We start from the raw sequence: 25054 nt of genomic DNA, 5'->3' as shown, positions 1-25054 counted from the left end.
CGCCAAACATTATGTAAAACAAATCTCAGTATAACACCAGACCGGCCAAAGCTCCGCCTCCATGTAGCAAAACATGGACTGTAAAAAGCAGCCAATGGCGCCGATGGCGAATTGCTACCATGGACAGCGACCACGGAGTGTGCACGTCCAGGATCTCGTTGCATTGAATTTAGAACGTTTTCGTTGCTGTCACTACGTGGGTTTACTTCCGAGCCTAATGTAAAGCATTAGGTAGGAGACACATCCGAGCCAGCAGCGAAAAGCGAAATAGTGTAACAGAGTGACGACAATACAGCCATCAGAAGCCAACATCTGATTGTAGCCTATGGACGATAGAAAGACATCAGAGAGATTTGATCACTTGACATGGAGGCTATTCTTATTCGAAATGTGCACATTTTCTCCAAGAGCTCATATAATCAGATGGTGCTATTGCCTTCATCATTGCAATTGGGGAAAACTAATCCAAATGTGTAATGTATCCTTATTTCACATTCTACACTGAAACAAGGTAACGTGGGCTCCTTAAGACAACGATATTCTGTTAACCGGTTGAATTGAGCAAGTTAACTCCGCTTGAGAACCTGATAAAGGGACAAATAATTTCACATCACTGAGATCTAAATGCAATACCAGATTCCACTGCGTCATGCAACGCGACCATTAGGCTTCGTCCGCAATCATGTAGGCTAATAGTTATTAGGCAATTAATCATAAAGTTATACATTTTCTGCGTTCCTGTATCATTTTCTAGAGTGTAGTAGGTGAACTGTTATAGTATACTGCCTATAGGCTATACGACGTTTGGAGAAAAGCAAGTCTTATCGACATCGCTGACTTCAGCCGACCACGAACCCCCGGTTCACTCCAGCAGGAATCACATTTGAGAGACAATCTACCCGCAATGGCCAGGCTGCGGAAGAAAGCGTGCATAGCTCTGTTTTTATTTACACTCTTCGTTTTTGGAACCATGATGGGTTTGAGAACTCTGAAGCCCAGCGATGGGTTCTCAGACCTGGCCCCGGGGTTGGGCCTCCTGCCGATGATTGGAGGAAGGATGGACCGGCGCTCGGTGTCCCAAGACGTCGTCTCCTCCCCGGGGCAGGTGCGCGCCAAAGTAGTTTTATCAAACTCGGGACCTGAAGGAACCATATTTTATGACGTCCACATATTTTACAGCGTGTGGTACGGGAACCCATCGATGGATGGGAAATACATGCACTGGGACCATGTCCTCGTGCCACACTGGGACCCCAAAATCGCCGCCAGTTACCCGAAAGGGAGGCATATGCCGCCGGAGGACATCGGCTCCAGTTTCTACCCTGAGCTCGGTCCGTACAGCTCGAGAGATCCGGATGTATTGGAGTCACACATGGAGCAGATTGGAGCGGCTGCTGCAGGTAGAGTGCAAAGGTGAAGTGGTTCTTCTATCCTGAAACATACAAACACGTTTTAACATTCGCATTAGTTTGGTTGCTGCTGTGCCTGTGCAGTTAACTTTAAAGTTTTGACATTTTGTTCAACTTTGAGCACAGCTACAATAGGATATATATGGGCCAAAGATTTGAATGACTAACTTTGATGCATATAGGCTATATATTCTTCCAGATGTATACTGTGATGCCTTATGTCTGACTGATGACATGTTCCTTCCTACATGCAGTGACTCTTTAGACCCCATTTTTAAAAATCGTAATGGTGGGTATCTTTCAGTACACGCATGAAGTGACAGCTCATAAATGTATATGTTGCAGCCAGAGAAAGTATTTTCCACGTCCTGATAGAGGGGAATATCAAAAACGGTTTCTGTCAAGCAGCCAGCACAACAGGCCACTGGCACAGACACAGAGTATGCATGCAGCTAATTGATCAAGCCATGTCCACTTGGGTCACAAGCTGTGTGGAATATTTGATTACAATATCTAAAAAGCCATGGTCGCGCGTATTAAAAAGTTATGGCCGCACAATTCGTTTTTATTCACTTCTCTTGCGCTCTGCCGGTTTATTTCAGCACTCATGTAGTGGACAGCTCCGCACGCTCACCTAAGCCCACCAGCAGCCTTATAAGGGGTGCGTAACCGGTGGCAGTGAAGTCAGACGCAGGAGAGCAGAACTTGGTAATAGCCGGAGCAGTTTAATAGAAAAACCAACGGCATAAAAATAACAAGATATTTGGTTTAAAAAATCCGTTGCGCACCAATAAACACGTGCACAAGGACATACAGTAAACAATCCCACACAAAGACATGGGGGGACAGAGGGTTAAATACACAACAAGTGATTGAGGGAATTGAAGCCAGGTGTGAGGAAAAACACGACAAAACACATGGGAAATAAAAAGTGGATCGATGATGGCTGGAAGACCGGTGACGCTGAGCGCCGCCCGAACAAGGAGAGGACCCGACTTCGGCGGAAGTCGTGACCATCCTTTTCTCACAGCAGTTTTAGAACAGTGTTAATCTTGACATCCACTTCCAAGCAATCATGAATGTGAACAATTGAACACTTGAATAATATGTGTTTGCTGCTTATCTGTATTTCACTGAGATCGAACATACAAACAGATGAACGTCAGGCCGCGCGAATAGGAAGTCCCCTTTTTACTCTAAAAAGTGATTGAAAATCCATCAGTCAGTAGAAGGAGCCCTTAAGTCTTATAAGATAAGTGGCCATGACTGTCCACTGCAAAGGTCAGCACTGAAAACCATAACCGGAAGTGGCATGTACATTGTCTGAAATAAGTAGCCTATGTTTTCAACGAAAAATGTAAGCAACTTGTATTGACCAAAATGGGAGTGATGATGCCTTGGAGTTTGGTGTGAAAACGACTGATGTGGCAGCCAATCGAGCCATGCTAATGTTGTCTGCCTTCGGCTGAACTGGTTATTGTACACCATCCGGAAAATAATCGTCCCTTCCCATTTCTTTCCCCTCCCTTCCCCTTAAACCGAACACTGTGACAGATGGAACACAGAAAGGCCAACTGAATGTGCTTAGTTAAAATGAGTCAATTTAATTAAAGCCACGGGCACAAAGACCCATAAAAAAATCCAAATAATATCCTGCTTGCAGCGGTGACTGATTCCACTCCGCGAGAAGCCCATAATAAAATGAATAGTGCGAACATAACTTTTTAATACATGTGACCATGGATTTTTTGAAATTGCAATCAAATATTCCACACAGCTTGACCAAAGTGGACATGCCTGTCTTGCTGGCTGCTTGACAGAAACCGTTTTTGATATTCCCCTCTATGAGCGCGTGGGAAACAATTCCTCTGGCTGCAACGTAGACATTTATGAGCTGTCACTTCATGTGTGTACTGAAAGATGCTCACTCTTACGATTAAAACAGAGTGCATAAAGATTAACTGCATGTAGGAAGGCATTTTTCATCACTCAGATATGAGGCATCACTTATGCTGGATAAAGATACAGTAGAATGGTTGCCTGTTGGAATAAAGGAGACAGAGAGCACGAGCAATGTGCAACGCAAGCAATGTATGCCAAATGAGCCATAACAGTATACAGTTGAAGTTGGAAGTTTACATACACTTAGGTTGGAGTCATTAAAACTCGTTTTTCAACCCCTCCACAACAAATTAGAGTTTTGGCAAGTCGGTTAAGACATTACTTTGTGCATGACACAAGTCATTTTTCCAACAATTGTTTACAGATTATTTCACTCATATTTCACTGTATTAGAGGTGTACCTGTGGATGTATTTCAAGGACTACTTTCAAACTCAGTACCTCTGCTTGACATTATGGGAAAATCAAAAGAAATCAGCCAAGACCTCAGAAAAAAATTGTAGACCTCCACAAGTCTGGTTCATCCTTGGGAGCAATTTCTGAACGCCTGAAGGTACCACGTTCATCTTTACAAACAATAGTACGCAAGTATAAACACCATTGGACCATGCAGCCGTCATACCGCTCAGGAAGGAGACGCGTTCTGTCTCCTAAAGATGAACACACTTTGGTGTGAAAAGTGCAAATCAATCCCAGAACAACAGCAAAGGACCTTGTGAAGATGCTGGAGGAAACAGGTACAAAAGTATCCATATTCACAGTAAAACGAGTCCTATATCAACATAACCTGAAAGGCCGCTCAGCAAGGAAGAAGCCACTGCTCAAAAACCGCAATAAGAAAGCCAGACTACGGTTTGCAACTGCACATGGGGACAAAGATTGCACTTTTTGGAGAAATGTCCTCTGATCTGATGAAACAAAAATATAACTGTTTGGCCATAATGACCATCATTATGTTTGGAGGAAAAAGGGGGAGGCTTGCAAGCCCGAAGAACACCATCCCAACCGTGAGGCACGGGGGTAGCAGCATCATGTTGTGGGGGTGCTTTGCTGCAGGAGGGACTGGTGTACTTCACAAAATAGATGGCATCATGAGGTTGGAAAATTATGTGGATATATTGAAGCAACATCTCAAGACATCAGTTAAAAGTTAAAGCTTGGTCGCAAATAGGTCTTCCAAATGGACAATGACCCCAAGCATACTTCCAAAGTTGTGGAAAAATGGCTTAAGGACAACAAAGTCAAGGTATTGGAGTGGCCATCATAAAGCCCTGACCTCAGTCCTATAAAATAATTGTGGGCAGAACTGAAAAAGTGTGTGCGAGTAAGGAGGCCTACAAACCTGACTCAGTTAAACTAGCTCTGTCAGGGGGAATGGGCCAAAATTCACCCAACTTATAGTGGGGAAGCTTGTGGAAGGCTACCCGAAACGTTTGACCCAAGTTAAACAATTTAAAGGCAATGTTACCAGCTACTAATTGAGTTTATGTGAACTTCCGACTTCAACTGTACATCTGGCAGAATATGTAGACTATATGCATCAAAGTTAGTAATTGAAGTCAGTGGAACTCTTGAGGAATGTTGGCCCATAGAGATCCTATTGTAGGCCTACAACTGGCAGCGATCACATCAATAAGTCCTTCAAGCCAATCCAGAACCCTTTGGGGATGTAGGCAACTATCACATATATCAATGTCAACATCACACTGACCAATATGACTTAAAATGGTGTAACAGGGACATCACGAGGTATCAGAGATGTGTGGTCATTGAAATAGAATGACTAGAATGGACAATCCCATTAAAGTCAATGTTCTGTGATAGGTGGACCAGCAGCCATATTGGGTGTATTGTAAATTTGCCATGCTATGAGCGGCTTTTCCCTTTCTAGTAATTTTTTTCAACATTCTAGTAATTATATTTCTGTGTGGGGTATAGCCAACCTGAAAGGTCCTGTGTGGAGACTTAGAGAGACTTGTCCTGTGTGGTCTAGGGGTGCTGGTGCTGTCCTGGTATCCTCCGGGCCTGGCCGATGACAACGGGGAGCCCACAGAGGACCTGGTGCCGTCCGTCTTGGACGCTGCTCACAGACACAACCTCAAGGTAAGGAACGGAACAGACAGACAGACAGACAGACAGACAGACAGACAGACGCTTTGCTTTGGAATCAGTGTTTGGGATTCATGAGCTCTGGATAAGAATGTGTGCTTTGGTAAGGAATCTTCCAAAGAACAAAGTTACACAACCAACTGGTAAACATATCCTAATACTGTACAATAGTATTATAATACACAATAGTGTACCATTACTTCAAAAAAGTTGATAGCCAAGTGTGACATGACTTTGAGTAGGCAGCGTGAAGGGAGGATGAGGATATCTCTAACTAAGAGCAGAGGGGACATAATAAAGCTGCCGGCAGGAACTGTTGTTTATGGGATGAGCAGGGAAACACATCAGGGACTACTACATGACCTATTGCCAAATTAGGTCAGAAAATGCCATCCCAGAGATAACGACTGCGTCAACGTCGACACGTCGAGTCCCCTCTGCCTGCTGTCACGGACTGCATTGAAGCTCATGAGCCTTTTAGAGGTCCCTTTCTTCGTAATCCGATACGTGTAACATCGGATGGTAGATGCCCAGTAGATGCAGCAGAGACATAGTAGCTTTTCAAGATGTTCAGAGGAAAAAAACATACTCCAAGTGAGCTGTACTGGCTTGATCCGGCAGCATCTTGGATGACATAACCGATATATAAAAACAGCCACGCAGCCGTTTGAGTGGTGTGTATCCATTCACCCTGAGTGGTTGGAAGTGTGTGAGAATGTGTCTAAGACACTTTAAGGCAGTTTAAGTGGTGTACATTATGCTGAATATTGGTATATAGGACTTTGGGTGGTGTATCCAGGGGTGAATTTTTCAAACACCTGAAACAGCATTTTCCTGCAATCTAGAGCAATAATTATTATGCCTAATTCTATGTAAAAACAATGTATATTTTTCTCCATAGGTTATCTAAGCATACCTCTTTATGTGTGTGGCCCCTAATTATGATAAAGCGTGGGCTTAAAAATGAAGTTGTGTATTTCATTTAACATCTGAAAAATAAAAAACAGGACAAATCTGAGGGGGCACTATGGGCAGAACACTTCTGGGTATCTGTGTGTCAGTAGACAGCTGTGCGGCAGGATGACTTGCATTTGTGTGTGTGTGTGTGTGTGTTTGTTTGAAAGATCCATTGCAGCTGTTTTTATCTCAATAAAATCACCGTACTGTGATTGTTTTCAATTAAAATGGTCAAAAATAAACAAAAATAGCTTCTTATCAAAGAACAATTTCTCAAGCAAGAATATTGCTAGAGCTGTCTAGGAGGGAAAACCATAAACTACCTGTTATTGGCAGAGGTTTGGAACTCTTTCTTATTGGTCTATTCATTAACTCATTTACTGTCTGGTGATTTTTTTATTTAAAAAAATTGAACCTTTATCTAACTAGGCAAGTCAGTTAAGAACAAATTCTTATTTACAATCACGGCCTACCCCGGCCAAACCCTAACCCGGACGACACTGGGCCAACCTATGGGACTCCCAATCACGGCTGGTTGTGAATCGAACCAGGGTCTGTAGTGACACCTCTAGCACTGAGATGCAGTGCCTTAGACCTCTGCACCACCCGGGAGCCTGGTGATGTCACCATCCTACAGCAACAGGCTGAAATTTCAGGCGGTCTTTTCAAATAGGTCTTACACTAAAATGGCATTATCATGATTTTCACAATTTCACCATATTATTCCAATCTAGAAGAAAAAGAAACGCACACCTATTTAAGCGAGGTGCTGGCTAGCGGAGTAGAAAACTTGAAAATAAAAGAGAGCCGCACACTCTAGGAGCTCAGATGCAAAAATGTATTTACCAACGTTTCATCAGGGTATAATCACAAACACTGCAGGATGACTCGTTTATATAGTGTCAAAAGACACAGGTGTCTGTAATCATGGCTAAAAGTGGCCTAATATCATTGGTAAATTCTCAAATATTAAAATGGCATACAAAGAACACTATACAAACAACAAATGGATAGCATACGATCATAAATTCATTTTTGGCTACACAAGCTTACAAACAATTACAATGAATCCATATTATTCCAACCATATATTATTGAAAGATATATAAAACACAGGAAATCACATTTTTGACTGCATTGGGCCTTTAAAGACTGCTCAGGGGCATTGCGAGCCTCGTGCCTGTGAGAATGAATGCGGACTGAGTGCAGTGTGACAAGAGAGACAGGCTTGAGCTAGAGCCTCTTTCTCCAGCCGCGTTGCATCGATAATATACACTCTGTGTTTGCTGAACACACGGTCACATTTAAAGAAAATTGAGAGCGGATTTGTTTTTGTGTTTGCATGAGAATCTCTGCTACATAAAAATCATGCAAATAATACGATATTCAAAATGTATATTTATAAGAGCACAAGTACAGAAAATAAATGTCTGTTGTACGTGTAATGTTGTGAATGTTATTCCGTAATCAAGTCCGTGTATTTGTACAGAAAGATTCCAGTTCCATGTTTTACACGCAACAGATAGTTGTGCTAGGAAGCCTTGTGAATAACCATGTAATGCCAGCGTACTCTAAGTAAAGTTCAACTAAACTATATCAAACTCCCAGACCTCAGTTCTTATAAGCATAAGTAATCAAACTAACAGTACAGAGGTTATAGTTCATTCTGAAGGATTCAGAATTGGCTATATTTTTTATACAAAAATATTGCAACTTTACTGAGACAAGAGAGCAGTAAAGAAATAAAGCCAAAGTAGGGAAAGATAACTTTAACAAACAACAACAAAGTGGTCCCAGACACTTTTTTTGTAAACAGCTAAGGGATGGGGCCTATATACACTGTATGTGGACACCCCTTCAAATTTGTGGATTTGGCAATTTTAGCCACACACTTTGCTGACAGATGGATAACATCGAGCACACAGCCATGCAATCTCCATAGACAAACATTGGCAGTAGAATGGCCCGTACTGAAGAGCTCAGTGACTAGGGTGCCATCTTTCCAAATAAGTCAGGTCATCAAATATCTGCCCTCCTAGAGCTGCCCCATTCAACTGTAAGTGCTGTTATTGTGAAGTGATAGGCCACACAAGCTCACAGAATGGGACTGCATAGTGCTGAAGCACGTAGCGTGTAAAAATCGTCTGTCCTCGGTTGCAACACTCACTATCGAGTTCCAAACTGCCTCAGGAAGCAACATCAGCACAATAACTATTCGTCTGGAGCTTCATGTAATGGATGCCAGGAGAACGCTACCTGCCCGAATGCATAGTGCCAACTGTAAAGTTTGGTGGAGGAGGAATAATGGTCTGGGGCTGTTTTTCATGGTTCGGGCTAGGCCCCTTAGTTCCAGTGAAGGGAAATCTTAGTGCTACAGGATTCAATGACATTCTAGACGATTCCGTGCTGTAAACTTTGTGGCAACAGGTGGGGAAGGCTCTTTCCTGTTTCAGCATGACAATGCCCCCGTGCACAATGCGAGGGCCATACATGGTTTGTCAAGATCGGTGTGGAATAACTTGACTGGCCTGCACAGAGCCCTGACCTCAACCCCATCGAACACCTTTGGGATGAATTGGAACACTGACTGCAAGCCAGGCCTAATCGCCCAACATCAGTGCCCGACCTCACGAATGCTCTTGTGGCTGAATGGCAGCAAGACCCTGCAGCAATGTTCCATCATCTAGTTGAAAGCCTTCCCAGAAGATTAGAGGCTGTTATAGCAGCAAAGGGGGGACCAACTCCATATTAATGTCCATGATTTTGAAATGAGATGTTCGACGAGCAGGTGTCCAATACTTTTGGTCAAGTATTGTATTATTATTTTAAAAGTCCAAAAATGGATGTACCAATCCGAGATTGACCCTTTAATAACCTTGTTATAGAACATTTAGAGTGGTACTCTGCAGCAGTATCCTGTTCAAGTGCCCACTTTCCCCTGACCACATTCTCCCTCTCCCACTGCACATAAGGACATCTATTGTTGGAGTGCCTTTAGTGCAAAATCTTCACAAACTGCTGACAGTAGAAAAATATGTCTTGGGTCTCTAATAATTTTTAGCTACGAAGCAAAAAAATAATAATTCTCATGCACTACAATCTTCCTGGAATTTTATGCAAAGACAAGGCAGATTAAAAGGTATAATTTTGCCTCCTCTTTCACACCAATATGTAAGACGGGGGTATTAGCAGTAGAATGCATTTTCGCTCTGGGTTGAACCCTAACATAAACTCAATGGGCATAACTTGTCCCATTGTTATCAATGCATGACTTATGCAAAAACATGTGAGCATATGGATTTCAAGTTAGGATTCGGCCCTTTATACTCAGTGGCAGCATCCCACCATGCATTTCACTTCATCATGGGGCTCTTTGACTTGCATATACATTCTAATGTACTCCTTCTGAGGGATCCTTAGTGGCAAAAGTGAGCAATAATTTGAGGTCCCAATGTGTGTAGCCTCTTCAAAGGAAATGTGAATATTGTACATGAAAGATAAATTCTGTTATATTTCATGGACACAAACAATGTTGTCAAAGAAAGAGACCGGAAGAGAAAGTCTTTAGGGGGAAACCAGCGTGAAGTGTTTGTCACTGTTGCAGGTGAATGTATGACATGGTACCTGCTCAGTCAGTCCATCTCTCTGTTTATCAGTCTTGTCATCCCTCTCCTGTCAGATCTGTCGTGACGGAACTTCTCTTTACAGTCTGACCTGAGGTGATCACAATGAGCGGAGGCTACAGAGCCTTCATAACTTGCTGCTTGACAGAGCAATCTAAGGGAGCTCTGTGTGTGACGTGGTCTGAATAACAGCAGACAGTCCCGAGACAGACATGCTGAATCTTCACAGTCTGAAAAAGCCTTAGAAACACTGGCCAGAACAGGTCTAGACTAGTCTACCAGGGATGTGGGGTCATCAGCGATTGGATCGTCTCAAACCAATCAGAGTATCAAACCCACGTGTGTGCTGGCTTTAGCCCAACTCATCAGTTTCTGGACCAGTCAGACGGTCCGAGTGTTCACATTCGGGGGAAGGGTTGAGGAGGTACTCAGATCCAGACTCATTGCGGAAAAGAAACTAACCTCTGTGGCGGGTGTGGCATAGCATTTGGCCAGAGCGAGGAGTCTGGGTAGCCAGGCAATACTACTACAGGCACTGACTTAGACTCCTAAATCGAGGACCTTACACTGTTTTGTTTATATAAGAATAGCATTGGACAAAGCCCCTAAATCAAGTCTGGGCGCCCACACAGCTTTTGTATTATGTATGTACGGTTGGAGTTTAAGAGCAGATCCTCTTGCGTTTGAAGGCTCCAGAGCTCCACTGAGTCGAACAATTGTGGTCACACTGCTTGCTTGGAGAGTAGCTCAGGCTGAAACTCCCATTTGGCCCTTGAGGGGCTGTGTGTGGGCTCGGGGGGGGTCGGGATATGCGGGGGTGACGGTCCCATGACTCAGTTTTCCTCCCTGAACAATCCGGGTCCCAAGGGGCAGGAAAGTAGGACATGTTGCACAGCAGCAGCAGTGCAGAGATGCCCATGTGTGGGCAGGCCATGCTGTCAGGCACACTTCCCCATCTCCAGATGCCCAGCACAGCATGCAGCTTCCATCTTCCATCTCACAAGACTTTGCTTGCATCCCAAATGACACCCTATTCCATTCATAGTGCACCAATTATGATGGGCCCTGGTCAAAAGTAGTGCACTACAAAGGGACTAGGGTGCCATTTGGGGTCCATTGTTAGTGTGCCTGCTAAACTTTGATGTTGATGAGAAGTTGACAACCATAGTGTGTAGAACCCTACTGAAATCAAACTAATATAACCGAAAACGTTCTTGGAAGTACGAAGTGGCAACATCTCATGATACGTTCAATACTGTATGGTGTTGACTGTTTTGAAATGCTGTCTGGGTAGTTTAACGGACAGTTGAAATCCCCTCCTAAGGGCCTGTTACAGTGCATTACGTTGTATTCCACTCGATTCAGCCAATTCTATGCTCTGGTGATGGTGATAGGGCTGGGTCTGTCTGTGAGAAATGCTCTTGGTTTGCTTGGGTCTCTCATTTCCGTCTAAATTGCTGCTGTGTAATGACCTTATGTGTCTCGGGTGGAACATGAGCGGGCTATTCCAGAGGCGGCAGTCATCTGCGGCGAGCGGGAGTTGAGATGGTGACAGCTCTTTTTCTTAGGGAGAAATAATTAGACAGAGAAACGGCAGGCTTTAAAAACTATAATGACTTTTTTTCGGCCGAGTCACTCAGCTTTCAATCTAAGTTATTAGCACAGAAAGAGTTGTAATTTCCCTCTAATGATACCTTGCCTCAAGACATTAATCAGATTACGGAGAGTTGTTCCTACACTTATTACCTTCGACACTGATATCAGACGAGTGGCCTACACAGCCATAGTGAGCTACCCTGACACAGGGGCTCCAAATTAAAATATATTTTCATCCGACACTGAAGCACTTAGCTGCCACTATTAGCGACAACAACGATTTTCTCCCCATGACCACATTTAACTATACAGGACAACAGTTTAAAACTGCCTTGCCTCCCATCCCTAGCCAGCACCACTCCAATCCATTAGCACACTTTTGTCCCAATGTCATGGTGACACTTTGAGCCCTTGTTGTCACCAAGTTACATCACCACGGCAACTGGTTAGGAAGCCCCAGTAGCCACTCACTTTCATTTCAATACTGCCATACCCCCTACTTCAACCTATCCCAAATCTAATGCACTATACTTGGCTACAGTCCCTCTCCATAATAAGACAAAGACAATTCCCAGTCATGAAAAATACAAAACATGCATCACCTAACAACGTGTAAAATGTTTAGCACTTTATTCTCCATAGTGAATGGTATCCTAAAAGCATCATGACAAGTCTTTTTATAGCATAAAATACAATTCCCAGTCATGAAAAATGCACAACATGCTAAATCTACGACATGTTTAGCACTTTAATCTCCACAGCCCATGGTAAACACTAGCTAACCCCATAATGACAACAAAGTATTTTATAGGGTAGTGCTACTGTGTCTTGGCAGACAGAACCAGGGAGTGGCGAGGCAGAGCTCAGACAGGAATTTAATCAAGCGTCAGGTGGGAATGATGGATCTACAACAAAAGCAGCAGACTTATGTTAGCAAACTGGTGAGGTGTTGCTGCTTCCATTCTATTATGGCTCTATCCATCCAGTTTCCTTCTTGCTGGGTCACTGGGGAACCAGTTGTGGGAGAAGAAAAGTGGTCCACTTCGATCATATATAATTCAAAGTAGTGAAATTCTCCAAGCTTACTCTTAAAAATCCAAGTTAAGCATTTTTGTATTTGTTTCGTAGCTGATCAGCCACTCTGTTCCTCATTGAGGAATAGTACTATGATTCACTGGGCTTTAGTGGATGACAAATGACCTTGGGATAGATGTGTCAGGTTATTTGTCATGGCACAACACCAGTGCTGAAACAGTCATTGTCTGAGACAATCCTATAACACAGTCTGTAAAGGTTGTACAACATATTAACACCACCACTGTGTGCTTCTATTGTCTCGTATGGGGACATTTCTGTGCACCCACTTCGTCCACTTCTGTTGGCCGAGAAATGTGACTGTTGCGAAAGCCACAGCTACTCTTACTAGGGTCAACACAGAACATGAAACACGACATAATACAGAACATTAATAGACAAGGACAGCTCAAGGACAGAACTCTGTATATTTAAAAATGTTACATAGCCTACAGTATCAATACATACACACCAAATATCTAGGTCCAATAGGGGAGAGACAGTGTTGCTTTATCTGTTTAAAAAAAAAGAAAAAAGGTTTGCTGTTCATTTTAGCAATATGAGATGAAGGGAGTGCCATGAAATAATGGCTCTATATAATACTGTACACTTTCATGAATTTGTTCTGGATTTGGGGATTGTGGCATGTCTGGTGGGGTAAGTGTGTGTGTGTCAGAGCTGTGCGTGAGTTGACTATGCAAACAATTTGGAATTTTCAACACATTAATGTTTCTTATAAAAACAAGAAGTGATGCAGCCAGTCTCTCCTCAACTCTTAGCCAAGAGAGACTGGCATGCATAGTATTTATATTTGCCATCTGATTACAATGAAGAGCAAGACGTGCCGCTCTGTTCTGGACCAGCTGCAGCTTAACTAGGTCTTTCTTAGCAGCACTTGACCACATGGCTGGACAATAATCAAGATAAGACTAAACTAGAGCCTGCAGGACTTGCTTTGTGGAGTGGGGTGTCAAAAAAGCAAAACATCTCTTTATCACAGACAGACCTCTCCACATCTTTACAACCATTGAACTGATCTGTTTTGACCACAACAGTTTGTAATCTTAGGTAACACCAAGTAATTTAGTCTCCTCAACGTGTCAAACAGCCATACCATTCATTACCAGATTCAGCTTAGGTCTAGAGCTTAGGGAATGATTTGTACTAAATTACAATGCTCTTAGTTTTAGAGATGATCAGGACCACTTTATTACTGGCCACCCATTCCAAAACCGACTGCAACTCCTTGTTAATGGTTTCAGAGACTTCATTAGCTGTGGTTGCTGACATGTATATGGTTGAATCATCAGCATACATGGACACACAGGCTTTGTTTAATGTCCGTGGCATGTCATTGGTAAAAATATAAACAAGTAGGGGGCTAAGAGAACTGCCCTGCGGTACACCACACCTTACATTAGAGAAGCTAGATAATTTTCTATTTAAGAAAACACTCTGAGTTTTATTAGATAGATGGCTCTGAATTCACAATATGGCAGAGGTTGAAAAGCCATAAAACATAAGTTCTCTCAACAACAGGTTATGGTCAATAATATCAAAGGCTTCACTGAAATCTAACAGTACAGCTCCCACAATCTTCTTATTATCCATTTCGTTCAACCAATCATCAGTCATTTGCGTCAGTGTAGTACATGTTGAGTGCCTATCTCTATAAGCATACTGAAAGTCTGTTGTCAATTTGTCTACAAAGAAATTGAAATATTATTTGGTCCAACACAAATTTTAGAACCAGTAAAGGCTGCTTTACCACTCTTGGGTAGTGGAATGACTTTCTCTTCCCTCCAAGCCTGAGGACAAACACATTCCTCTAGACTCAGATACCATCTTCAGTAGCCTTCAGTAGCCTTCAAATCTAAATTGTCAATGCCACGATGTCATTATTCAGTGCTAAAAATGTTTCTACCTGTCACACACGAACTATACACAATTCAAACTTTCAATGCTTTTCTTTCATTATTCGTTTTTTTATGCATGAATACGATGGCTCACTGTTCGTTGTTGACATATCCTGCTTATGTTGGGCCACTTTGCCAATTAATCATGCAAATAATTGGCAACATCAAATGGTTTTGTGATGAATAAGCCATCTGCTTCAATGAAAGATGGAGTTGAATTTGTCTTTCTGCCAATAATTTAATTTAAAGTACGCCAAAGTTTTTTTTCCATCATTCTTTATATCATCGATCTTGGCTTCATAATACAGTTTCTTATTCTTTTTGTTGAGTTTAGTCACATCGTTTTTCAAATTGCAGTAAGTTAGCCAGTTAGAATGTGCTGCCAGACTTATTAGCCACTCTTTTTGCATCATTTCTTTCACCCATACAGTTTCTCATTTCCTCATCAATCCATTGCGACTTAACAGTTCTAACAGTCAGTTTCTTAACAGGTGCATGTTTATCAATAATTGGAAGAAGCAGTTTCATAAATTCATCAAGTGCTGCATCTGGATGCTCCTTATTAGTCAGTTCAGACAAACATATATTTTTACATCATTCACATAAGAGTTACAGCAAAAACCTTTGTATGATCTCTTATACACTATTTTAGGCCTAGCTTTTGGAACCTTGGTTCTTCTAGATATAGCCACTATCTTGTGATCACTGCATCCAATGGGTACAATTTTTTTATTTAACCTTTATTTAACCAGGTAGGCTAGTTGAGAACAAGTTCTCATTTGCAACTGCGACCTGGCCAAGATAAAGCATAGCAGTGTGAACAGACAACACAGAGTTACACATGGAGTAAACAATTAACAAGTCAATAACACAGTAGAAAAAAAAGGGGAGTCTATATACATTGTGTGCAAAAGGCATGAGGAGGTAGGCGAATAATTACAATTTTGCAGATTAACACTGGAGTGATAAATGATCAGATGGTCATGTACAGGTAGAGATATTGGTGTGCAAAAGAGCAGAAAAGTAAATAAATAAAAACAGTATGGGGATGAGGTAGGTAAAAATGGGTGGGCTATTTACCGATAGACTATGTACAGCTGCAGTGATCGGTTACCTGCTCAGATAGCAGATGTTTGAAGTTGGTGAGGGAGATAAAAGTCTCCAACTTCAGCAATTTTTGCAATTTGTTCCAGTCACAGGCAGCAGAGAACTGGAACGAAAGGCGGCCAAATGAGGTGTTGGCTTTAGGGATGATCAGTGAGATACACCTGCTGGAGCGCGTGCTACGGATACAAATACAGCTTTAGAGAAGAGTTCTACAGTATTAGTAAACATTTGATCAATACATGTGGATGATCTTGTTCCTGTAGTGCTTGTAAACATCCTGGTAAATTGACTAATAACCTGAACCAGATTACAGGCACTGGTTACAGTGAGAAGTTTCCTCTTGAGCGGACAGCTTGATGAAAACCAGTCAATATTCAAGTTCCAAAGAAAGTAGACCTCTCTGTTTACATCAAATACACTATCAAGCATTTCACACATATTATTTAGATACTGTTAGCACTTGGTGGCTTATAGCAACAAATCAAAATAATAGGCTTTAGATGAGGCAGGTGACCCTGGAGCCTGCCTCAGAAGGATCTGGAGAAGGTCTGTATGGAGGAGTGGGCCAAAATCCCTGCTGCAGTGTGTGCAAACCTGGTCAAGAACTACAGGAAACGTATGATCTCTGTAATTGCAAACAAAGGATTCTGTACCAAATATTAAGTTCTGCTTTTCTGATGTATCAAATACTTATGTCATGCAATAAAATGCAAATTATTTACTTAAAAATCATACAATGTGATTTTCTGGATTTTTGTTTTAGATTCCGTCTCTCACAGTTGAAGTGTACCTATGATAAAAATTACAGACCTCTACATGCTTTGTAAGTAGGAAAACCTGCAAAATCAGCAGTGTATCAAATACTTGTTCTCCCCACTGTAATTAAAGAGCAGCAGTAAAATAACAATAGAGAGACTATATATATAGGGGTGTATGGGTACAGAGTCAATGTGCGGGGGACACACACACAACGGTTAGTCAAGGTAATTGAGGTAATATGTACATGTAGGTAGAGTTATTAAAGTGACTATGCATAAATGATAACAACAGAGAGTAGCAGGGGGGGGGCAATGCAAATGCAAATAGTCTGGGTAGCCATTTGATTAGATATTCAGGAATATTATGGTTTGGGGATAGAGGCTGTTTAGAAGCCTCTTGGACCTAGACTTGGTGCTACAGCTTGCCGTTTGGTAGCAGAGAGAACAGTCTATGACTAGTGTGGCTGGAGTCTTTTACACTTTTTAGGGCCTTCCTCTGACACCGCCTGGTATAGAGGTCCTGGATGGCAGGAAGCTTTGCCCCAGTGATGTACTGGGCCAACCAAACTAACCCTCTGTAGTGTCTTGCGGTCGGAGGCCGAGGCAGTTGCCATACCAGGCAGTGGTGCAACCAGTGCTCTCAATGGTGAAGCTGAGGAACCTTTTGAGGATCTGAGGACCCATGCCAAATCTTTTCAGTCTCCTGATGGGGACTAGGTTTTGTCATGCCCTCTTCACAGGTGTCTTGGTGTGCTTGGACCATGTTAGTTTGTTGGTGATGTGGACACCAAGGAACTTGAAGCTCTCAACCTTCTCCGCTACAGCCCCGTCGATGAGAATGGGAGCATGCTCGGTTCTCCTTTTTCTGTAGTCCACAATTATCTCCTTTGTCTTGAAGATAGACCTCTTTGGTAAAAGACCAAGTCCATATTATGGCAAGAACAGCTCAAATAAGCAAAGATAAACAACAGTCCATCATTATTTTAAGACACGAAGGTCAGTCAATCTGGAAAACTTCAAGAACTTTGAATGTTTCTTCAAGTACAGTTGCAAAAACCATCAAGCGCTATGATGAAACTGGCTCTCATGAGGACCGCCACAGGAAAGGAGGACCCAGAGTTTCCTCTGCTGCAGAGGATAAGTTCATTAGAGTTACCAGCCTCAGAAATCGGCAATTAATTGCATCAAAGATTGCAGCCAAAATAAATGTTTCACAGTGTTCAAGTAAACAGACACATCTCAATATCAACTGTTCCGAGGAGGCTGCGTGAATCAGGCCTTCATGGTCGGATTGCTGCAAAGAAACCACTACTAAAGTACACCAATAATAAGAAGAGACCGCTTGGGCCAAGAAACACAAGCAATGGACATTAGATCGGTGGAAATCTATCGGGCTGTGCCTGTCACCTGGGCTGGAGGGGGGTTTTCCAGCCCTTGGCATGCTCCAACTCAATCTTCCTGTGGTCCATCTTCAGTTTCTCCGAGATAATTTCACTCACTTTGTCGTCAGACTCCGTCCAGGTCATGCCGAGATTCTGCAATTGTATCTACAACAACGTTGTTTCTCCGTCACTATCACGGATTCACAAACAGAACTAATGTCCGCTCTCAAATGCTTACAGTTGGTTGACATCTTGCCGTTTTCCTGTTTAAACTCACCGAGCAGACCTTGGGAGAACTGCAAACTGTTCTTCAGGTCAGATTATGTAATTAGTGGACTCCACCAGTATTTGGACACAACAATTGAAGCTATTTTCTTGTCGTAACAACTGCTTATTATAATGGCGGCATAATAATGGCTGTCATGCTCCTCCTGCATCCTTAGGCTTTGAATAGCTCTCAATTAGACCCAAGGAGCAGCTGAACACAGCCCAGCTCCTGTCACCTTTCCAAATGTGAATATTCTCTAGAGTTTGAGTCAATACAAACTCATCACCTTAGATGGTTGGGTTGGCTGCATAGACACACTTACAAATATGTGACAACAACACAATGAATGGAAAGCCGTGGACTAAGATATTTTTCATTTTCTTCCCAGGTTGCATTTCACCTCCAGCCTTACAGAGGGCGGAGCGACCACAGTGTCCATGACAACATCAAGTATATCATCGACAGGTAGGTGTTGTCTTTGTTTAGAATAACTTTAAACTGAAGTGGACACAAAGTAAAACCTTGTTGAACTTTCCTGTTGAAACAGTAGTTTTTAGACAACATAGACCCTTTTAAAGGACAGACACAGTTCACTTCAAATCAAATTCTATTGGTTGTTTACACATGTTTAGCAGATGTTATTGCGGGTGTAGCAAAATGCACTGTTCCATCAGGGCAGTAATATCTAACAATACGCAGAAATCTAAAAGTAAAAGGATGGAATTAAGAAATATTAGGATGAGCAATGTTGGAGTGTGTGTGTAATATATATATATATTCTCAGCAAAAAAAGAAACGTCCTCTCACTGTCAACTGCGTTTATTTTCAAACTTAACATGTGTAAATATTTGTATGAACATAACAAGATTCAACAACTGAGATACACTGAACAAGTTCCACAGACATGTCACAAACAGAAATGTAATAATGTGTCCCAGAACAAGGGGGGGGGTCAAAATCAAAAGTATCTGGTGTGGCCACCAGCTGCATTAAGTACTGCAGTGCATCTCCTCCTCATGGACTGCAGTTCTTGCTGTTCTTGACATTTCTAGCTGTGAGATGTTACCCCACTCTTCCACCAAGGCACCTGCAAGTTCCTGGACATTTCTTGTGGGAATGGCCCTAGCCCTCACCCTCTGATCCAACAGGTCCCAGACGTGCACAATGGGATTGAGATCTGGGCTCTTCGCTGGCCATGGCAGAACACTGGCATTCCTGTCTTGCAGGAAATCACGCACAGAATGAGCAGTATGGCTGGTGGCATTGTCATGCTGGAGGGTCATGTCAAGATGAGCCTGCAGGAAGGGTACCACATGAGGGAGGAGGATGTCTTCTCTGTAAGGCACAGCGTTGAGATTGCCAGCAAAGACAACAAGCTCACTCCGATGATGCTGTGACACACCGCCTCAGACCATGATGAATCCTTCACCTCGATCCAGCTCCAGAGTACAGGCCTCGGTGTAAAGCTCATTCCTTCAACGATAACCGCGAATCCGACCATCACCCCTGGTGATACAAAATTATGACTCATTAGTGAAGAGCACTTTTTGCCAGTCCTGTCTGGTCCAGCGACGGGGGGGTTTGTGCCCATAGGCGATGTTGTTGCCGGTGACGTCTGGTGAGGACCTGCCTTACAACAGGTCTACAAGCCCTCAGTCCAGCCTCTCTCAGCCTATTGCGGACAGTCGGAGCACTGATGGAGGGATTGTGCGTTCCTGGTGTAACTTGGGCAGTTGTACTTGCCATCCTGTACCTGTCCCGCAGGTGTGATGTTCGGATGTATCGATCCTGTGCAGGTGTTCTTACACGTGGTGTGCCACTGCGAGGACGATCAGCTGTCCGTCCTGTCTCCTTGTAGCTCTGTCTTAGGCGTCTCACAGTACGGACATTGCAATTCATTGCCCTGGCCACATCTGCAGTCCTCAAGCCTCCTTGCAGTACGCCTAAGGCACGTTCACACAGATGAGCAGGGACCCTGGGCACATTTCTTTTGCTGTTTTTCAGAGTCAGTAGGAAGGCCTCTTTAGTGTCCTAAGTTTTCATAACTGTGACCTTAATTGCCTACCGTCTGTAAGCTGTTAGTGTCTTAATGACCATTCCACAGGTGCTTTTTCATTAATTGTTTATGGTTCATTGAACAAGTGTTCAAACACTGTTTAAACCGTTTACAATGAAGATCTGTGACGTTATTTGGATTTTTACAAATTATCTTTGAAAGACAAGGTCCTACAAAAGGGACATTTATTTTTTTGCTGAGTTATATATACACAGAGTTGAAGTCAGAAGTTCACATACACCGTAGCCAAATAAACGGTTTAAATGTTTCACAATTCCCGACATTTAATCCTAGTACAAATTCCCTGTCTTAGGTTAGTTAGGATCACTGCTTTAAGAATCTGAAATGTCAGAATAATAGCAGAGAGAAGGATTTATTTCAGCTTTTATCTCTTTCACATTCCCAATGGGTCAGAAGTTTACATACACTCAATTAGTATTTGGTAGCATTGCCTTTAAATTGTTTAACTAGTGTTTAATGTTTTGGGTAGCCTTCCACAAGCTTCCCACAATAACTTGGGTGAATTTTGGCCCATTCCTCCTGACAGAGCTGGTGTAACTGAGTCAGGTTTGTAGGGCTCCTTGCTCGCACACACTTTTTCAGTTCTGCCCACAATTATTTTATAGGACTGAGGTCAGGGCTTTGTCATGGCCACTCCAATACCTTGACTTTGTTGTCCATTTTGCCACAACTTTGGAAACATGCTTGGGGTCATTGTCCATTTGGAAGACCTATTTGCGACCAAGCTTCAACTTGTTGACTGGCGTCTTGAAATGTTGCTTTAATTTTCCTTTCTCATTGTGCCATCTATTTTGTGAAGTGCACCAGTCCCTCCTGCAGCAAAGCACCCCCACAACATGATGCTGCCACCCCGAACTTCACGTTTGGAATGGTGTTCTTCGGCTTGCCAGCACCCCCCTTTTTCTTCGAAACATAACGATGGTCATTATGGCCAAACAGTTCTATTTTTGTTTCATCAGATCAGAGGACATTTCTCCAAAAAGTACGATCTTTGTCCCCATGTGCAGTTGCAAACCGTAGTCTGGCTTTTTTATGGCGGTTTTGGAACAGTGTCTTCTTCATTGCTGAGCGACCTTTCAGGTTATGTCGACATAGGACTTTACTGTGGATATAGATACTTTTGGAACTGTTTCCTCCAGCATCTTCACAAGGTCCTCTGCTGTTGTTCTGGGATTGATTTGCACTTTTCACACCAAAGTACCTTAATCTCTAAGAGACAGAATGCGTCTCCTTCCTGAGCGGTATGACGGCTGTGTGGGTTCATGGTGTTTATACTTGCGTACTATTGTTTGTACAGATGAACGTGGTACCTTCAGGCGTTTGGAAATTGCTCCCAAGGATGAACCAGACTTGTGGAGGTCTACAATTTTTTTCTGAGGTCTTGGCTGATTTCTTGTGATTTTCCTATGATGTCAAGCAAAGAGGCACTGAGTTTGAAGGTAGGCCTTGAAATACATCCACAGGTACACCTCCAATTGACTCAAATGATTTCAATTAGCCTATTAGAAGCTTCTAAAGCCATGACATTATTTACTGGAATTTTCCAAGCTGTTTAAAGACACAGTCATTAGTGTATGTAAACTTCTGACCCACTGGAATTTTGATACAGGGAATTACAAGTGAAATAAATCTGTCTGTAAACAATTGTTGGAAAAATTACTTGTGTCATTGCACAAAGTAGATGTCCTAACCGACATGCCAAAACTACAGTTTGTTAACAAGAAATTTGTGGAGTGGTTGAAAAACGAGTTAATGACTCCCTCCTAAGTGTATGTTAACTTCTGACTTCCACTGTACACACACAAAATGGGATGTATAGACAAGTGACGCCTATAAATCCATTTTTTTCATGAGCATGGCCTTATTTCTATTACAGCATATTGGATGACTCCCATTCATATTCCATTCACCCAGTTCAATGTAACAGTGATAGGTTTAGGCTACTACATGACACTAACATTTTCCCTGTATGGATCATGAGGTTGCTACAACGTAGCCTTTGAATGAAAGTTTACAACGTAGGTGCACACAGGTTGAGAGACAAATTTGTAATCAAAGTGACCGCCTTGCACACTCATGCCTGCATCTAGCCGATATAGTTTGTATTCATTAGTCTAACAGTTGCAAATGAGTCTCCATTGGACAAATTCAGGTATGTTTATCCCTGTTTTGTTCCGTTTGCTAGTGACAGTTACTAAGTTCAGGGTAGGGTACTGGGCGGAGTCCATCTAATGATGGCTATTTAACAGTCTGATGGCCTTGAGATAGAAGCTGTTTTTCAGTCTCTCGGTCCCAGCTTTGACGCACCTGTACTGACCTCGCCTTCTGGATGTTAGTGGGGCGAACAGGGTATGGATCGGTGGCTGAGGTCCTTGATGATCTTCTTGGCCTTCCTGGGACACCGGGTGCTGTAGATGTCCTGAAGAGCAGGCAGTGTGGTTCCTGTGATGCGTTGGGCTGCGGACGGTGCAGTTGTCATACCAGGCGGTGATACGGCCTGACAGGATGCTCTCAAATGTGCATCTGTAAAAGTTTGTGATGGTCTTTGGGGCAAAGTAAAATTTATTCAGCCTCCTGAGGTTGAAGAGACAGCCTCGCACCTTCACCACACAGGGATATGTATGCCGAGGAACTTGAAGCTTTTAACATTCTCGATGTGGATGGGGGCGTGCTCCATCTGCCGTCTCCTGAATGCTAAATTACATGTATAAGAATCTAGAATGTGCTTCCTATCTTATTAGGTTACTTCTAGGTAATTTTTTCCATGCAAACATTCAAATCTGTAAATATAATCTCCTGTCCATTTATTTGTGTTTGAAGGTACGGGGACCACGGAGCCTTCTACAAGTTCACCTCTAGCACGGGGAATATTCTGCCTCTGTTCTACATTTATGACTCGTATCTGACACCGCCCGAGAACTGGTCTGACCTGCTCCACCCCACGGGCTCCCACAGCCTGCGCGGCACGGCGTACGACAGTGTCTTCATCGCCCTCATTGTGGAGGAGCGCCACAAGCACGACATCCTTGCCGGTGGTTTCGATGGCATGTACACGTACTTCGCCTCCAACGGGTTTTCTTTTGGTTCGTCCCACCAGAACTGGATCGCCGTCAAGGCGTTCTGCGACGGTAACAACCTGTTATTTATACCTAGCGCCGGGCCAGGCTACATCGACACCGCAGTCAGACCGTGGAACAACCACAACACGCGCAACCGCGTCAACGGCCGCTACTACGAGACGGCCTTGCAGGCAGCGCTGAACGTGCGGCCCGAGATAGTCACTATAACGTCGTTCAATGAGTGGCACGAGGGCACACAGATCGAGAGGGCTGTGCCAAAAAAGACGGTGACCAGGTTGTATTTGGATTACCAGCCGCACCAACCTGAACACTACCTGGAGCTCACCAGGAGGTGGGCAGAGCAGTTCAACAAGGAGAAAGAGACATGGCTCATGTGAACTGGCACTGTGTGTGTGAAAGAGAGAGAAAAAGCATGAGTGACTGTAGAGGTTTATGAATGTGTGAGAGACAAGTGTGTGGGAATTGGACTGGCTGAAAAAAAAAAAGAGAGAACAGGGAGAAATGCTCTTGATTTAACTTTTTTGTTGGCGAAAAATTGCATTATGTGGTACATTTGGGATATTCTACAGTTGACACTTATGTGCAACAATAAGCTCCCCATCCTGCTTGCCATATCTCTGCCCTGGATTTTGTCTCCTGATAACCTCCAGACAAACCCCATCCCTGCTACAAGCATGGATGGACACGTCAATAGTTCAATATACAGTACACTCTGTCCTTTGACAAACCACTGCCCAATGTAACAATCTGTTTGATACAATGCACCCTGGCATGACTTTTATTTCTGCACAATCCTTTTAAGTTTTAAAATTATAATTCCAATAAAATAGACCAGGTGACATTTCTAGGATTTGACTTTTATCCACAAGCCTTCTCTTTGTTGGAAAGTATGAGAGAAAATGACAGGAGAGAGAGAGAGAGGGATAGTGGAGCTGGACGATATATTTTTCCCCTCTTCATTAAGTATAGTCTTTTCTCTTCACTCAAAGCAAATGTGCTCGGTGCCAAGTAAAGGGGTATTTCCTGTGTGGCTTAACAAGGATGTGGAGTTCAACGATGTAGTGTGAACCTGCCCCCTAGAAGCTGATCTTGGGTCAGTTTTACATTTCCCCCACTAAAGGCTAAAGTTGTGATTGGGGGAGCTGATCCTAGATCGGTCACCTAAGGAAATGATATAAACCAAAGTGTAAGGGAAAACGGCATGGTTGACCGCCAAATGGTTTAATGTCAGTGCACTAGGGAGAATAAGTGGTTTCACAGAGATTTTGGGGTATCGGAGCATGTGATTGCAGCCAGACCAATTCAGCCAAGAGGAAACGCCATGTCCACAGCAGTTTCCGTTCATCAGAAGACAGAAAACTACCAGAGAGAAACTACATTCAACAATTTCATATTTTAAGTCGAGCACAAGTACCAGTTTCAATAAATGCAATCTGTTCAAAACAAGTTTCAGATTCAATCAACATTACAGTCAGGACATTGTCAGTTAAAAATAATTTGACATTTTATAGAAATAAACTGTCACTCATGTGCAGGAAATGTAAATGTATAGTCAGGTCAGGATGGGTACTGGAATATGAATGATAAATGCAGTGTGTATGACTTATTTGTACCTAGGGTTACTGAAATCTTGCTGTCCATTACTAAAATTAAAACAGACCTTTTAGGAATAAAAAGATGTGCCCTCTGACTTCTCTTTAAAACAAAGACTAAACATTCTGTGAGGAAAAAACAACAACTTACAGCTGCAGTGTTGATCCAGCTTGGCAGTCCACACAGTCACTGTTAATCATTCTC

General features: G+C 42.8%; 1 protein-coding gene across 1 annotated transcript; it reads left to right on the top strand.

Annotated features, from left to right (window-relative positions):
* Positions 1 to 65: 65 nt before the first annotated feature.
* On the top strand, positions 66 to 25019 carry LOC109910345 (glycoprotein endo-alpha-1,2-mannosidase-like protein). The gene is made up of 4 exons (XM_020509523.2): positions 66 to 1400; positions 5304 to 5413; positions 18489 to 18565; positions 22998 to 25019. Exons 1-4 carry the CDS (start codon positions 905 to 907, stop codon positions 23632 to 23634), a joined length of 1320 nt encoding a protein of 439 aa, XP_020365112.1. The 5' UTR covers positions 66 to 904; the 3' UTR covers positions 23635 to 25019.
* The last annotated feature ends 35 nt before the right edge of the window (positions 25020 to 25054 follow it).

The sequence above is a fragment of the Oncorhynchus kisutch genome, linkage group LG2, assembly GCF_002021735.2.
Source record: "Oncorhynchus kisutch isolate 150728-3 linkage group LG2, Okis_V2, whole genome shotgun sequence".
NCBI classification, from domain to species: Eukaryota; Metazoa; Chordata; class Actinopteri; order Salmoniformes; family Salmonidae; genus Oncorhynchus; species Oncorhynchus kisutch.
This window is presented reverse-complemented; position numbering and strand designations above follow the sequence as displayed.

Excerpts from the sequence above, each read along its gene's own strand:
- LOC109910345 (XM_020509523.2), top strand. The coding sequence starts at position 905 with ATGGCCAGGCTGCGGAAGAAAGCGTGCATAGCTCTGTTTTTATTTACA. Across the intron at positions 1,401-5,303 it reads GATTGGAGCGGCTGCTGCAG|GGGTGCTGGTGCTGTCCTGG; the intron begins GTAGAGTGCAAA and ends TGTGTGGTCTAG. Across the intron at positions 5,414-18,488 it reads CTCACAGACACAACCTCAAG|GTTGCATTTCACCTCCAGCC; the intron begins GTAAGGAACGGA and ends TTTTCTTCCCAG.